The sequence below is a fragment of the Taudactylus pleione genome, unplaced genomic scaffold (genome assembly GCF_031769625.1).
Source record: "Taudactylus pleione unplaced genomic scaffold, aTauple2 ptg001632c, whole genome shotgun sequence".
Classification (NCBI taxonomy): Eukaryota; Metazoa; Chordata; class Amphibia; order Anura; family Myobatrachidae; genus Taudactylus; species Taudactylus pleione.
The window spans coordinates 105627-123150 of record NW_028286029.1 but is presented as its reverse complement, the minus strand read 5'-3'; the positions used below and the strand labels follow the sequence as shown (position 1 = coordinate 123150).

The 17524-nt window shown below is 44.7% G+C and overlaps 1 protein-coding gene across 1 annotated transcript; it reads right to left on the bottom strand.

The window, feature by feature from the left end:
* Nucleotides 1–345: 345 nt before the first annotated feature.
* On the bottom strand, nucleotides 346–4206 carry LOC148442055 (DNA damage-regulated autophagy modulator protein 1-like). Its single transcript, XM_088464319.1, has 4 exons — nucleotides 4088–4206; nucleotides 3850–3917; nucleotides 2326–2468; nucleotides 346–534 (listed from the first exon to the last, which is right to left on the bottom strand). Exons 1-4 carry the CDS (start codon nucleotides 4204–4206, stop codon nucleotides 346–348), a joined length of 519 nt encoding a protein of 172 aa, XP_088320445.1.
* Between the last annotated feature and the right edge of the window lie 13318 nt (nucleotides 4207–17524).

The following is a 17524-nucleotide window of genomic DNA, read 5'->3' as shown; positions in this document are numbered from 1 at the left end:
CTGATATTACACCTATCAGGAGGGGAGAGGAGATGACTATTACTATCTGATATTACACCTCTTAGAAAGGGAGAGGATATGACTATTACTGTCTGATATTACACCTATCAGGAGGGGAGATGACTATTACTATCTGATATTACACCTTTTAGAAAGGGAGAGGAGATGACTATTACTGGCTGATATTATACCTATCAGGAGAGGAGAGGACTATTACTGTCTGATATTACACCTATCAGGAGAGGAGAGGAGAGGACTGTACTGCCAGCTATTACATTTGTCAGGCGGGGAGGTCTAATAAAATCTTATATAAAGAACTCAAATCTCAGCTTGTTACTTTGTTGATCATATGAAAAGGATACAGATAATAAGAGCTGTAGCCATCAGCACAGATAATGCCATTCTTATGTGGCATACACGGCGGCTGCTGAAAGATGTGCTGTATAGCTTTACAGCCTGGGCAATGCTATATATGGCACTGAATCCGAATGCCACAAATGCTCCAGCCCTGTGGATATATGGATGGGTTGACACCTGCAACATAAACATATACATGTAAGAATATAATGCAACTTTCTGCATTTGTAGTTAAGAATTATCCTTTCCTAATTTCTTATTTTATTACCAGTTATTTATATAGCGCTCTCAAATTCCGCAGCGCTTTACAGAGAATATTTTGCCCATTCACATCAATCCCTGCCCCAGTGGAGCTTATACTTTTTTTTGTTCAAGGCCAATTAACCTACCAGTATATTTTTTGGATTGTGGGAGGAAACCGCAGCACCAGGAGGGAACCCACGTAAACACGTTTCGTGGTGGGGATCGAACCCACGACAGGGAGAATATATAATCTCCACACAGCTAGAGCCATGCTGGGCATCGTACCCACGACCTCAGTGATGTGAGGCAGTAATACTAACCATACATCATCCATGATGCCCGTCAGATAGCTGATTGTAATGCACAAGTGCCTCTAATACTAAAATAAACAAATAGTATAATCTTTTAGTTTGCCCCTTACGGTGAGCTCAGCAGATGTGTGGCCATACAGAAGCACATAACTGCTGGCTGAGTGGTTTTCCACAGGGCGTATATATGGTGTGTGTATGGCTGAGTGATGCTATTAGTGTGTCTATGACTGCATGGGTTATTGCCATTTCTTCTTCATCCACCAGGGGACACTGGAGTTACACCGGGCGTATATGGGTGATGCTATTAGTGTGTCTATGACTGCATGGGTTATTGCCATTTCTTCTTCATCCTCCAGGTGACACTGGAGTTACACCAGGCGTATCTTCTACTGTAGCAGCTTCAGTTGAAAGACCAAAATGCAGAGAGTGGGGTCTTGGACCTCCTACGGCAAAACGTCGGTACTGTGCCTGCTGGTTTCTGCAGCGTTCGAGATGACCAGGCGACTCCTAATCGGTCGAAGGTAAGTTGTTTGTTCCAAACTTTCCAGGGCGGAAACTCTTGACACAGAAACCTTTAGAACCTATCTACCAGTACATCACAGGGTCCCATCATGTTGATGTTGACGTCTTAAGGTGGGTTTTCCTTATAATTCTCCCTTTTACTTGTAGGAGACACCAGCACTTTAAGGCAGGCAGAGTACCGACTCTTTGCCGTAGGAGGTCCGAGACCCCACTCTCTGCATCTTAATCTTCCAACTGAAGCTGTTACAGTAGAAGATGCGCCCTGTGTAACTCCAGTGTCCCCTATGGAATCGGAGGAAGGGATTTATAGGTAAGTACCAACATTCTATTTTCCTGTTACAGCTCTTACAAGGAATAAAACATTGGGATTGCACCAATACTGCTATAGTGTAACAGGCATGTACATGTTTGTGACATGCAGATATCAGAATACAACTCTGTGGGGCTCATTTAGAGTTGGGCGCATTTGCAGTCTGAACGTACACAGAAAAAGATGTAGAAAAACATGCACATTACTAGCAATTATGGCATTGTGATGCCTCCCAGCAGGGACCCCAACACTGCTGGTGGTGTCACCACTGGGTCTATGTACTATGACAAATAGGAATGGAAGAGCGGCACATTTACCCTGCTCCTTCCATATTTGCCTCCTGTCGGTCGCTGTGCACGGCCATCTGCTGTGGGGGGGATGTAGGAAGAGGAGCCAGTGAGGAGATAGAACACGCACACGTTACACTGAGACGAGTCATTACCATGCGGCATATATGGGTCACTCCCTCCTTTCCTCCAAGCACCAGGTTCCCCATCACAGTGTATAGAGCCCTGAGCCTAGAAGGGATCTGCTAGGAATCTGCCATTTGTCATATAAAACATTGGAACACTTGTAACCAACCTGAAATATCGCTACTACTACTGTCCCAATGCATGAGACCCATCCAACACCGAGCAGCACTTTCTGCAAGAGCGGCTGGTGTGTGTCACTGCCAGCCGTCCTCAGGTGTATGAACCTGTACGTGATGTAGGCTGTACACGCTCCTGGAATAGAAAATACACATGATCAGCCCATAGCTATTACATATGTTCTTTATATACAAAGTGATTAATGATATCATCCAGTGATGGGCAATAAAGGTGCACAAGATGTCTGGTCCTGGCTCCCTGATGTGACATTACAGGAGGATGTAACATGGGGAAGGGCTGCTGTGTCACTGAGACATAGATAGAAAGGCTTCTCTATGAGCAGCAGAGAATGTCCTGCAGTGCTTATGTATTTGTGCAGGTGTACCTTACTTGTCCCCTGCCCCCTCTCACCATCCTCATCTACATATCCATCATACGCTTACCCATACGGTATCCCACAGCCACTGGGCAGACACCAGTTGCTTACCAGTGATCTAGAGGGAATTGGGCAGCTATTCCCATTGTGACAGTATATAAATGATGTTACATTGTATTTTATTGGAAACTGATGGGTAATGTGAATTCCAGGATCACTGACGCTGGGCCGTTCTGGGCCTCGGGCAGCAAGTTTAATAATGTCAAATTTGTTGATTAAAAATAGTCTAAATTAGTGGTGTATTCAATTATAATAATAAAGGATGAGAAGGTATTATTTCTGGTACATGTTTATACAAATGTGTTCAATAATGAAACCTATTCATGTTGTGTAATGGTTGTGCCTGGGCGGCCCCATGGAATGAATCCCTTAATGTCCTTCCAGTTACTATGCATTATGCTAATGGTGAAGGTGTAACACCCCCTGCAGCATAGGTGATTGTCAGCTCTTGTGACAGGTGAGTATGGACAGGGCAGGAGGCTACAGAACTCTCCTGTCTGAGTGGCGTAGTGGTCACTGTGAGAGCCTCCCATGATGTACAGTATGAGATGACACTTGTCAGTGTACATAGTGTCACTGGGGATGGAAGGATGTGACCCGGTGCTCCAGTGTAACTAGGTCATCTGAGATGGCTGCAACTGTGCAGGGGCAGAGAAGTGATGGTGCCACTATGCAAGAATATAAGCTCTTGTGTCAAGTAACACCACTGCCCTATGTAGCTCAGTGACCTGTGCTGGAGTGTGAGGATGGATGATGGTGAGAAAGTGCAGCTCAGGGAGATTTACCCTTTTATCTCAGCACTAGAAACATGACAGCACTGCTACACGGCTACACCTGTTCTATCTGCACTATATGAATGTTGTTATATATCCTGCATGTGACGGGACACTTATATACTGATACCCCCCCACAGAAGCCTGAGGTGGGAGAGACTGAGCTAGTGCCAGGTGGCTGACGTCAGGGTGACCCAAACTTACTCACTAGTGAGAGACTACACCTGCACTGCCCATCAGGCAAACAGCTGGCATGTACTAAGAGGAGAGAGGGGTTGGCGCTGTGATACAGTAGCAATCCACTTACCAAACATAGCAAAACCACAGAAGACCACTGCAAACAGGATACACTCCGGATAAAGAGATCCAGTTTCACTGTGAGGGAAAACAACAAGTAATTGGGATGTAATATTGTATAGTTGGAAATACTCTTTCATCTCCTCTAAAACCATTTTCCTAACTTTCAGTCTGTCCTTCCAGAGACCCAATGCCCCCAAGACCCGAATGTGTATGCTAGTGTGATATCTATATATTATTTCCCTTACCTGATATACATCATCCAAGATTCAGAATGACCATAGATTATGGTCACATAATAAGACATAATGAGACCGCTCAAAGTCCAGAAGAACCAGAAACACGGTATCAACGCCAACGCCATCATCCCCACAAAGCCCAGATCCTGCTGCTGCCTGATACAGCTGGTCTGGGCACTGTGACATCACAATGACGGGCAGTAGCTTGGGTTACTGCAGGTGCAGTGCATGACGTTTACTCACAGGTGCCACAGAGTATTAAAGGCTGGATATTTATTTATTAGTTTTTCAGCCAACTAGATTTTATTTGCTTGTAACATGGTAATTCCTCTGGATTTGAGCATTAATTGTTGACTAGAATGAGGTGAAGTCCACATAGTGGTCCCTGCACCTATGACAGGAGCGTCTGAAGGTGCAGAAACATTTATCACACACCCCAACATGACCCATTCCACCAGGGTCAAAATGCTCCGCTCCTGGGCTTCCCACCAGGCATACCAGCACACTATCCAACAGTTCATGCTGCGGTGCCCCCTACATACAACCCAGGGAAGCTTAATATTTGCAGTTAGAACCCTGAAACCTGGTGTCTTCAGGGATATTCCAGAAATAATTTTTGATAAATATGTCATTTGTGACTAATATATGCCAAATTCCATATTATCCAGAGAAGTGTAGTGGTAAAAATGGTGCATAAGCGCAGTGTAGTAATGATAAAAAGTGCACAGGTGAAGTAATTATAATAAAATCTATATAAAAAAGGTGCTGTGTGTAGTGTATAAAAGGGGATTGATTATTGTGAATAAGCTAAAGATTCAATGTTACTATTAAAAAGATAACGAGGAAGTTTCCAACTTAAGTCACGGTTTAAAGCAAATTAGGGCCGTATTCAATTTGGTGCGAAATGTCGATAACTTTTCGCATGCCGGGCTTTTCACCGTCATCGCTGGTTTTCCATGCGGAAAGTATTGGGCGCGTCCCCGCTTTTCACCGTATTCAATTAGAAATCAGAGAAACCGGCACCCGGTGAATTCGGGCCTGGTGAAAAGTACTGTAAGAAATGGGGAAACCACTCTGTAACCCCCGAAAAGCTGCACTAACATAGGGGCTCACTATAGGTGAGTCCTAGTACCCCTATTAAAGCTATTCTGGGTACTTTAGTTCTCTCAATTGCTTGCTATTAGCGTCTTTGCTTAAGTGGTGAAGAATGGCATTTAGCAGTTTTTTTTTTTCCAAAATAAATAGTCCCAACAAATTTGGGGTACATGAAAATGGGTGCAAGCATGGTTTAAAATCGCTAAAGTGAGGTTTTAAAAAAAATGCACCATCAGCAAACACCTGCAATGAAAAAAACACCCGGGGCAGACTTGGGGGACCCCTGGAGTTTATTTTGCTAGTTTTTAAGTTTGTTCCCCAACTTTGTTTTTTCTTCGCCCCCAAAAACTAAAGAACTTCTTTGGGGTGATCTAAAGTATTCTTTTAAGTATTTTTGACGCAGTTTACCTTTGGGGGACTGTCCCAAGGCGACAGGTGTGTTCCCGCAAATTTGCATCCCAAACCCCCAATTCTGCACTTTTTTCGCCTCCATTCAGAGGCGAATCTTTTCCGCTGGTTACAAGGCGCAGTCTTTGAAATTGAATACTGCGGAAAGTTCCCGACAGGTGATATTGTCATCGGCGAAAACTTTTCGCCTGCAATTGAATACGGCCCTTAGTGTGTTAGTATATGAAATAAGTCCTCATCCATCCAATAAAGCATTATATTGTATTTGTTCATTGAGTCCTTCAGGGCTCACGGGACTTATTCTAAATAACCATTCGCTGCTACATGCATCGGGGTGAAGCACGGGGCTCATTCTGACAGCAGATGCTGCACTTTATCTGATTCCTACTGTGCCAGTGTAGCTGTGACTCTCATCCCCTGTTCTATGCTGTATAGCACAACAGAGGAAAGTAGATCACAGCTCATGTTAGCACGCAAGTTCAGATTTCCCTCTATTTACCTCCATGATGGATATCATTGTTGAAAATTGTTATTCAGCTATACCAGTACTGTAATAGAGATCATCCTTGAATACCCAGTTAGTGTTATATGCATTATATTGGTAATTATCCTAATATTATAGGAATTAGAGGCTTGCGGTGCTGTTGTTTTGAATATAAATGTGTTTATTTTTGTAAGCGTTTTATGTTCTCACATATTTCACCACAATTGTCACTTTTTTGTCACTGTATTTTGGATACACATATACAATTTCCTTAGGATGGGTACACACTAGATGATAAATCGGACGATTTGCCGTTTTGAGACTAATTGGAATGACATCATCTAGTGTGAACGCACTTTTGCACGCTCCCGTGCGTCATTCATCGCATCTTCTCACCTGATGTGCAGCACAGCAGAGGGGACGATGAGATAAATGACGCCATGCTTCTAAATGCAGTATGGAACTACACATCGCTGTCGTCCACTACATTGTGCAATATGTACGGATGGCGCAATGTATCAGATCGTGCCGGCGCTGGGTACACACATCGGGTAGTGTGTACCCAGCATTAGACGTCCTAAAGTACATTCTATTCCTATTGTGTTTTATTTTACCGTCACTCATTGGTCAATTAACAACTCTATATACAGTAGGAGCTAATAGGGCCAATATATATGTATGTACGATTATCATTATATGTATACGCCTACGTTTGTCAGTACAAATTATTTTCATTTGTACTTTTACCATTAGTTTGTAGCTAATCAGCAGCTTTATATGGGCACAAGTAGTGTCAGCATATAGTTACTTACATTGGAGAATTGTCTCCATTTAGTTTCTCAGGCTGCTGTTCCTCATATAATGAAATGGTCACAGTGGCAGATTGATAATTATTATGAATGATTACATGTTATATATTTTCAGTCTGTAGCTATTGTAGAGTGTGCACCCATAAATGAGTACTTTGTTTTGGTGCTTCTTCCTGTTTGTATATACTCCTGGCAGCACCTCTCTGTAGAAGCTAATTATAGCTGTATTCCATAGACAAAAAACCTTATGGTTTCACATGTCCCATTAAGACTTCTTAGATATGATCTGAAATTTCACAAAACCTATTGAATTTCTGCCACTCAAACTTCAAAAAGCAATGAATTTACGATTATTAAGGCTGACGCCTTAATGGACGTGTTCTTTGCGTAATACAGATATGGTATGCCATGACACCATGTAGTTAACTGCAGATTCAGCACTCTCACAGAGTGAGATTGCTGTCACTCACAAAATGGTGGAGCTGCTAATTCACAGAATTGTGAGCTCATTGGAATACACACATGCAGTCTATGCAACTGGTCTGAGCAGTTATGTGGATCCCACATCCCACTCAGTGCCCACAATCTTCCCATTCGATCACCACAACAATCTCACTGGGTTCCAACATCCTTCTCACTCCATACATTTATCTCATTTAGAATACACGTTCAGCTCCATTATTTTTAAAAGTATCACACTGTCTATGCATGTACACTTTCTTCAGTATATTCCTCCATGCTGCTATATATTCCCCAATCCCAACTGCTGTGTGGTCTCCAAACTGTGCTAGTCTGTATTCCCTCATCCGCACCAATCTGTCTTTACCCTTCTATAATTTTCTGTCTTCCCATGTTCATGCCACTCTCTACACCCCATCCACGTCACTGTTCCCCCCCATCCGCACCACTGTTGTCCACCCATCTACATCACTTTGTTCCTCCACCCTATCCTCACCAGTGTTTGTCACTCATCTGCATCACTTTGGCTACCCCCCTCTGTACTATTTAATCTTCCCTCTATACGCCTTTCTGTCTCACCCATCCACACCGCTCTGTCTCCTCCCCCATCCACACCACTCTTATCCCATCCGCACAGCTCTATCTTCTGCTCAGACCTCAGTTGCATAGACTGCATGTGTGTATTCCAATGAGCACACAATTCTGTGACAGCAATCTCACTCTGTGAGAGTTCTGAATCTGCAGTTAATCACATGGTGTCATGGCATACCATATCTGTATTACGCAAGGAACACGTTGATTAAAGAGTCAGCCTTAATGATCGTAATTTCATTGCTTTTTGAAGTTTGAGTGGCAGAAATTCAATAGGTTTTGTGAAATTACAGATCATATCTAAGAAGCCTTAATGGGACATGTGAAACTGTAAGGTTTTTTGTCTATGGAATTTCATTGCTTTTTTAAACGTTATTGACTATCTGGGCTTGGTGGAGCAAACCGGGCCATCTGCAGGCGAGAAGGGCAACAAAATGGTACATTTGTGCAGGTGGAGGAAGGCCGGGATACACAGGGTGAGACGGCTGCGGAGGCGGGCTGCAGGAGTGTGTGGCAGTGGCAGTAGTGGGGTGCGGACCAGTGGCAGCAGTGGAGCAGGGCGACAGAGGTGCTCACTGGTGCTGGGCATGCATCTGAGAAAATAAGACACTGATACATGGATGAATCAGTGAAATCCATCCATGCATCTGTGTGAATATTTGCATTTGTGTAAAATAAAAGTTAAAAAAGGGACACCCCCCCCCCCCCCCAAATACAACCAGACCCGGGCTTTTCACCGCTGGTCCTGGTTGTGAAAATACGGGGGACAAATGACGTAGTGGTCCCCCGTATTCAGCGCAACCAGCACTGGGTTCTTAGCTGGTCCAGGAAATACAGAGGCAAAAATTAGTAGGGTTCCCCGGGATTTTCCAGAACTGATGCCACAACCAGGGGAGCCTTTTTACCGGGCCCCCCAGCCGAAGCATTAACCCTGACCGCTAGTCAGCCCAGGCCGAGGACCCCCGGGGGATCTGGGGACCCCCCAATAATGGGGTCTCCCCTCTCCAGTGCACCCCAGGCTGAGGCTAACAGCCTCTGGCGCTGGGTGCCGGGTTGATAGCGTAAGGTGGTGTAAAAAATAGAAGTATAATGTCTTTTGCAGTAGAACTACAGGACCCAGTAAGCCTACCTGTATGCTGGTTCTTGGAGAATCACAAGTACCAACAAGCAGGGCTTTAATGGCCCGCTGGTACCTATAGTACCCCTGTAAAAGAAATATTAAAAAAACAACAACAGACACCAATTGTTCTACACCTTCACCTGGGAGGCAGCAGCCTTTAAGCTCTTTTACATGGCTGCCGCCTGCCCCAGGACTTCAACGGCGACTTCACCTGGAAGGCTCCACCCATCCAGGACTTCCCCGTTGTCTTTTCTCTTCGGCAGCTCTTCACTGCTGCATCCCCAATCACTGACTGGCCTGACGGTGCCTCACACTGGCTTTTTTTTAAAGCCAGCAGAGGGGGCAGGGCTATGACGTCACGAGCTGTGATTGGCTCGTGGTGGCCATCTTTAAATTTCAAAATGGTGCTGAGGCGCCATTTTTGATATGGGCACGTGCGGTTCTCACCATTGAAGTCAATGGTGAGAACTGCTCATTGGCTGAAAGACGGAAAGTGTCCATAGTGAAATCCCGCCACTAAACTCTGAGGGGTAAATTTACAAATAATTGTGTTTGTCCCAATTTACAATCTCGGGTGAAAATATAACTTTTTTTGAAAATCAGGAATTTACTATCATTAGACTGTTTATTTTTTCATCTTTTGGGGGTTGAAATCGGGTGATTTAATGCCACAAATTTGTCAGTTTTTTATCACTAGAAATGAATTTGCCGGCGTGGCCTGACTGTCAATGGAGGCAGTCGACTTTTCTTTGAGCTCCGGACCTCCATAGCTCCAGCGAGCCCCGGCAGCCTTGATCGCGGCTAAAAGAGCCCAGCGACTGCTCTCCCCCATGCCCCTGTTCCTTCTATAGCCTAAGCGGGTAGGGTCCGCAGAATCGGGGCGCGCTAGGTACGCTCGCGGATTGCTGCCTACCTGTTTCCTCCTGAGCCTGGGAATGGAGTCCGGAAACCAGCCGCAGCGGACCTCTGGCGGTGTTTGGTCGGCGCATCCCTGTTTACGGGCGCCCGATGGAGCACTCTCCGCTCCCCACCGCTGACCACAGGACACCTCTCTGGACAGTCAACGTCTACCTCCTTACTGCTGTCGGGTCCTGTGCTCCTGATCTGGGGGACGGATCCGGACAGACTCTTCAGCCTCCGGTGGCCATATTGGATTTTTTTTTGTTGTTGTCCCCAGCGAATCTCAGCCTGGCTGCCAGCTTTACAGCCCTGATAGCTGTCACAAGTGCCCTTTAAAATGGAGATACCCTGTAGAGTGATAGAGGGGTGGTGAGTCCCTGCAGGGAGACTATATAATTTCTTTATATAATATAATCTTGTTTTGCCTCCCCTCTCTGCCCCCATTTGCATTTGCATTGGTGCTGGCATTGTGGTCGAGACCTGTTAGCCCTATCTCAGTACCTGGAACCCTGCGTAACTAACAGCATATGCCCCTTTTCACATACCTCACAGGGTTAATATCTCTCACTTATTTTTTTGTCTGCTTTCCTCCTGAAAGTTTTCACCCTGGTACTTGTATTTGTTATTTCTTATACACCGGCCCCCTCTTGTGGTACTTAGTGATTATTACATTAAGCTCTGAAAGTGGCACTGGCTATTATATATTCATTATTTTTATTTATTAAATAACGATCCCCCTGAAGCGCAAGAGCTAGAGATGTACGCTTAATATTACCACTCAGGCTGCCTGGATCAATATTGTAGAACCCTGTGTCTTATTTTTCATACGGTACTTTTTTTTTGTTGTCTCATTATGTCGCAAAGAAGCAAAAAACCTCCACCGTCCACTGCAAATTTTTTCGGATCTAAATCTAAGGGCTCTCAGAGTTCTTCATTGCTTCCAGAATCCCCGTCCTCTCCATGTTCGTCTGATGCCGGTATTGATCCCCAGATTCAAGCGGTTATGACGGGTTTGTTGGAGGGAGTCCAATCTGCATTCACACAAGAACTATCTAAAGCCATAACAGAGTTTAAGTCGGAACTGACGTCTCTCTGCAACAGAACAGATGCTCTGGAGTCCAAATCGGACGACTTATGCCGTTCCCAACAACGCCTTGATACAGAACTCTCTAGACTTCATGACGAGATGGAGACACTCAAAGAAAGACAAGAAGACCAAGAGAATCGTTCTCGCCGTAATAACTTACGTATCCGTAACATAGCAGAATCAGTCCTTGGTTCTTCTTTAGCATCGTTTCTAAAATACTTTTTTCAGCACATGGTGCCAACCTCACAGATGAAGATTGTTTATGTGACAGAGCCCACAGGGCGCTTCGCCCGAAGCCCTCTCCTACTCAACCACTTAGGGACGTCATTGTTCGTTTTCATTACTTCAGTTCAAAGGAACGGATCTGGTCAGCTATCCGATTTTCTCCAGTGATTCCCTTCCAAGATATGCAGCTGCAAGTTTTTCAGGACCTGGCCCCTTCCACTATTCAAAAACGGTGAGACCTTCAGCCGGTCACTAAGATCCTGCGTCGGCATCAAATTAGTTACCGCTGGGGATTTCCCTTCATGCTTCAGGTCTCAGCAAATAACTCTATGCATAATGTTAAGACCCTTAGTCAAGGTCAAGAATTACTAGCCAAGCTTAATCTCCTCCCGACGCCAACCTCTGTTCCGGTAACCGCTACACTTTCTCCCAAACCACAACGCTTTCATCCTCCGTTACCCGAGTGGACAAGGGTATCCCGACACCATTCTGAGAACTCTAATCCCACTTGAACTGTGAGGTTAATCTACGGTCGTTGAATTTCTCTATGTTAGGGTTTAATTCCCTTCCACTGTAATTTTCATATGTTACTTGGGAGGAACAGTCCTCTCTTTGGTTCTTTGCGAACATATGTTATTATTTGTATGTATATTCAGGTTTATAGGTTGTTGTTTTTTTGTGTGTGTGTGTGTGTTTTTTTTCCCCTGCCCTCTTGCCCTTACCTATCCCTTCCCTTTTTCTTTTTTTCCCTTCCCTGTTTTTTCCCATTTATGTTATTTTTATTTATTTCATTTTTCTATATTTACACAGGTTTATGATCCCTGTATTACAGGGATTTCTGTTCGATTTGGTTATTGCGGATCCTATATGAAAGGGTCCAGGCAGCCATGTCTCTATTAGACAGTTCTTCCGCTACCCCCATGCTCCCTTTTATACTTTTGATAAATGTTATGTTGATTGATTTTATTGCGGTCCTTATTTGGGACCCAATTTACCAGGGTTTTTACCCAAATGGGTTCTCTGTTTCTTTTTTTTTCTTTGTTTCTTTTCTCTGTGGCTCTCCCATGTTCCCCCCACATTTCTTTTCTTTCTGTCCCCAAGGGTGGCTATACTTGGGCCAAATTTCTGACTCATTATATCTGTGTGTTATGCATATAGCATTTCTTTATATATTTTTCCATGTCTCTTAAATTGTTCTCTATTAATGTGAATGGTCTTAACTCTCCTAAGAAGCGTACTGTTTTTTGGGGGGCTTGTAGGAGGGAGAAGGCCGATATAGCATTCATACAGGCCTTGCATTCCCAGCTTCGAGGTAGGTGGTTCGCCCAGACCTTCTTTGCTTCAGCGAATTGTAAAAAACGTGAGGTGGCCATTTTAATTCAGCGTAATGTCCCTTTTGTCCACATTAAAACTGTGATGGACCCAGAGGGTAGATTCCTTATAGTGATCAGGACCATCCGTACTGAGATTTTCACCTTGGTGTCAGTGTACGCTCCTAATTAAGACCAGCCCCAATTATTTGATTCTCTGTTTCGATGTATTAGCATGGAGGCACAGGGCCATATTATTATGAGTGGAGATTTTAATACCATTATTGATCCCCTGTTAGATAGATCTAAACCACCTGCAAACTCCTCCGGGATGTCTCTTCCTAGAGCTTCTCGTACTCTCCTGGCTTCCCTTAAACACTATGGCCTTTTGTGATTCCTGGCGCCTTAAAAATCCCCATGCCAAGGACTATAGCCATTTTTCAGCTCCACATCAACATTATTCCAGGATAGATATGATCCATATTTCCTACTCTATTACCTCTCTGGTTACGGAAGCCGGTATTTCCCCCTTTACATGTACAGACCATGCAGGTGTCTATATTCTTTTAGAAATACATCGTTCCCCTCGTGGGAAGCGTAATTGGCGCCTTGATGACTCCCTTTTACAACATCCCTCCGCTCTGCTAGAAATAAAATTGGCGATGACCCGATATTTTGAGGAAAATACTTCCCCTGATATTTCCTCTAGTATCCTCTGGGAAGCCCATAAGGCTACTATACGGGGTTTTCTCATTTCTAAAACCTCAGCGGTTAGGAAAGTGGCTGCACAGGAAATTCATTCCCTTGAGTCACAAATCTCAGTATTATTGATCCAACATAAGACATCCCCTAGCGCCTCTGTGCTAACCCAAATTGAGAAACTACGAGGTCAGCTTAATGCCCTTCTGTCTCGCCGCGCTGCGCTTATCTTGCAAAAACTTTGTCAACGCTTTTATGATAAAGCTGACAAAATTGATTCTTTATTAGCCAATAAACTGCGTCGCAGACAAGCATTAGGTGCAATAGACAAATTACACTCTCCGTCTTCTGGTTCTCTCCCCTATGATCCTGAGGTCATGGCTGAGGAATTTCGGACCTTTTATAGTTCCCTTTATAATTTATCATATTCTTTTTTTCCCACTTCTGCTGGAGCCGAGGGAGTGCGTTCATATTTGTCCTCTACCCCCCTACCTAGTCTCTCAGAATCCCAATTATCCACTCTCAATGACCGTATTTCAGAAGAAGAGACAATAGCTGCTATTAGATCAATGCGTTCCTCTGCCGCCCCAGACCCCGATGGGTTTACAGCCCAATACTATAAGTTGTTTACAAAAGAACTCGCCCCACATCTTACATCTTTATTTAATGATATTTTGGAGGGTGCTTCTTTTGCCCCTGATACGACTCGGGCTGATATTGTGGTGATCCCTAAACCTGATAGTGATCCTACTCACTGTATTAACTATAGACCAATCTCATTATTAAACGTCGACCTGAAAATTTATGCTAAAATCTTAGCGACTCGGTTAGCTCCCTTGCTTTCTTACCTGATACATCCGGATCAGGTCGGGTTTATACCTGGACGTCAGGCATCGGATAACACTAGACAGGCCATTGATCTAATACATTCTATTCATAAAAGGAAAGCTCCTTCCCTGATTTTAGCTCTAGACGCGGAGAAGGCCTTCGACCGCATTTCCTGGCCCTTTATATTTGCTGTTCTAGACAAAATGGGCTTCTCAGGCAAATTTTTAGATGGCGTTGTGGCACTCTACCGTTCCCCCCACAGGGCGGGTTTCGGTCAATGGGGTTTCCTCCTCTAGTTTTGGGATCATTAATGGTACTCGGCAGGGTTGTCCCCTCTCTCCTTTAATATTTGCTCTCATAATGGAACCCCTGGCGGCAAGGATCCGTTGTAATAGAGCTATTTCAGGAATATCCACTGGCCTGTCTGAATATAAAATTGCATTATATGCCGACAATGTTTTAGTTTCTCTCACTGACCCGGCCCAATCCCTTAATTCACTTCTAGAGGAAATAAATTCATATTCTCAGTACTCGGGTTAATGTTACCAAGACTGAAGTTCTCGATTTCTATATCCCAGCTACCCTAAAACAAACCCTAGAGGCCATGCTCCCCTGTACCTGGCATAAAAAAAAGATCAAAAATCTCGGCGTTTTCTTAACTCATCACTATCATCAGCTATTTCAGGCAAACTTTCCTCGCCTACTATATAGTATTAAGTCTGATTTGCATGACTGGTCCAATTATTTTATTTCTTGGATAGGCATTCGGTTAAGGTGAGCGTTCTCCATCGGCTCTTGTATTTATTTCAGACCCTTCCGATTTATATTCCTCCCTACGTGTTCAAATTCCTTCAGTATCAAACTTCATATGGAACCGGAAACGCTCGCGGATCAGACTAAAGCTGCTTCAGCGTCCCTCCAGGGGAGGAGGTTTGGGTATCCCAGATTCTAAAAATTATTATTATGCTGCGCAGCTCTCTCATTGTGCTCAGTGGTGTAACTTTAATGCAAGGAAGGTCTGGGTTGTTATTGAAGCCGAGGAGCTGGGACTGACCACTGTATCTTCTCTTTTATGGATATCTAGGATTCATCGCCCTAGGATGGTTTCTTCTCATCCTGTAATTTTCCGTTTCAAAACATATCCTCGCCATTCAACATTTAATTTTTAATTGTTTCTATTATTATATTTAGATTGAAGTAAATGAATTTGCCATAGGCTCAAATTGGAAGTACTTTTCATTCATTTCAGCCTAAATCGGGAAGTTAGCATTATTCATTTTGCTATATTCAGACGTTTTTACTGCCAAATCGGGGAGTCAATAGAAGTTTCCAATGTACCACCTCTTGATCTGCGAGTTTCCATGAAACCTACAGAAATCAGTGTTTTGTGTATGTTTAATGAAAAATCTGATAAATTATAAAGGGAACTATAAAAGGTCCGAAATTCCTCAGCCATGACTTCAGGATCATAAGGGAGAGAACCAGAAGACGGAGAGTGTAATTTGTCTATTGCACCTAATGCTTGTCTGCGACACAGTTTATTGGCTAATAAAGAATCAATTTTGTCAGCTTTATCATAAAAGCGTTGACGAAGTTTTTGCAAGATAAGCGCAGCGCGGCGAGACAGAAGGGTATTAAGCTGACCTCATAGTTTCTCAATTTGGGTTAGCACGGAGGCGCTAGGGGATGTCTTATGTTGGATCAATGAAAAGTGTGTTTCAAGGGTTAAATTAACCCCCCCCAAAAAAATGACGTGGGGCCCCCGCCCCCACTAAAAGCATACCCAGCCCCAGACTGGTCAGCCAGTCTTGGTTCCTGAAATTACGGGGGAAGAAAACGTGTAAGGTTCTACCATGGTTTTGAAACCAGCACCTGGGTGCAGGACCAGTCCTGGTTTAAAAAATAGGGGGAAAAAATGCGTAAGGTCCCCCCTATATTTAAAACCAGCACCAGACCTAAACCGACCGGGGTGTAATGCCACAGGCAGGAGACCCTTTCACCGGGTCTCCATAGCCAAAGCATTCTCAACCCAAGGCAGTCAGGCCAAGCCAGGGATCTCAGGGGAGGTGGGGACCCCCCGAAGATCGGGTTCCCCCATCTCCCGAAACCCCAGGCTTGATCTGAAGCCCGGGGCTCTTCCTCGCACCCCTGGGCTGTGGGTACGGGTGTAATAAAGTGTTAGCAGTAAACTATTGTATTTTACAGTGAAACTACAACTTTATTACATAATTACATGCTGCCAATGCATCTGTGTCATTGACACAGAAGCACGTATGGTTCCGCGAGACCCATCTCAGCTGCTGTGTATTTCAATGGGAACAAACGACGTTGGGGTCCCCAATACATTGCGCAACCAGCACTGGGCTTTGATCCTCTGGAAATGCAGAGGAAAAAAATGAGCACTGAGCTTTTTCTAACGGGAGGCTGATGCCACAGCAAGGGGGGCCCTTTCACCGGGCCCCCCAGCCGTAGCATCAACCCTGACCGCTAGTCAGCCCAGGCCGGGGATCCCTGGGGACCCACCCCAATAAGAGAGTCCCCCTCTCCAGGCCAAGGCTGATAGCCCGGGGCAACCCCTTGCACCCCTGGGGCAGTGGGTGCCAGGTTAATAGTGTAATGTTGTCCACTCCCCCTAATGCACAAACAGCCCCGGGTTCTTAACTGCTGGTCCTAGTTGTGAAAATACAGGGGAAAAATTACATAAGGATCCCCTGTATTTAACACAATCAGCATCGGGCTAATCAGAACAAGTCCTGGTTTGCCAAAATACAGAGGACAAACGACATAGGGGTCCCCCGTATTCTGTGCAACCAGCACTGGGCTAGTCAGAACTAGTCCTTTTTGCCAAAATACGGGGGACAAACGACATAGGGGGTCCCCCGTACGTTGTGCAACCAGCACTGGGCTCTGATCCGGTCCTGGTTCTAAAAATACAGGGAGAAAAATGACATAGGGTCTCCTTGTATTATCCAGAACCAGCACCAGACTTTTTCTAGGGGGGGGGGCTAATGCCACAGCCAGGGTAGCCCTTTCACCGGGCCCCCCAGCCGAAGCATTAGCCCTCGCCGGGGGGGAGCTGGGAGACCCCCCAATAAAGGGGTGCCCCTCTCCAGGACACCCCACACCTAGGCTGATAGCCCGGGGCTATCGCTGGCACCCCTGGGCGGTGGGTGCCAGGTTGATTTTGTAAAGTGTGTTGCATTTTAAACAATGTTTTTTCTTTTGCAGGTAAACTATAGGTCCTAGCAGGCCTCCCCCGCATGCTGGTACTTGGAAAATCACAAGTACCAGCAAGCAGGGCATATTGGGCCCACTGGTACCCTATAGTAAGCCTATAAAAGAAATATTAAAATAAACTGACACCAATTTTTTAAATAAAATGTATATATCTGCACCTTTACCTTGGGGGCGGCGGCCTTTAAGCTCTTTTT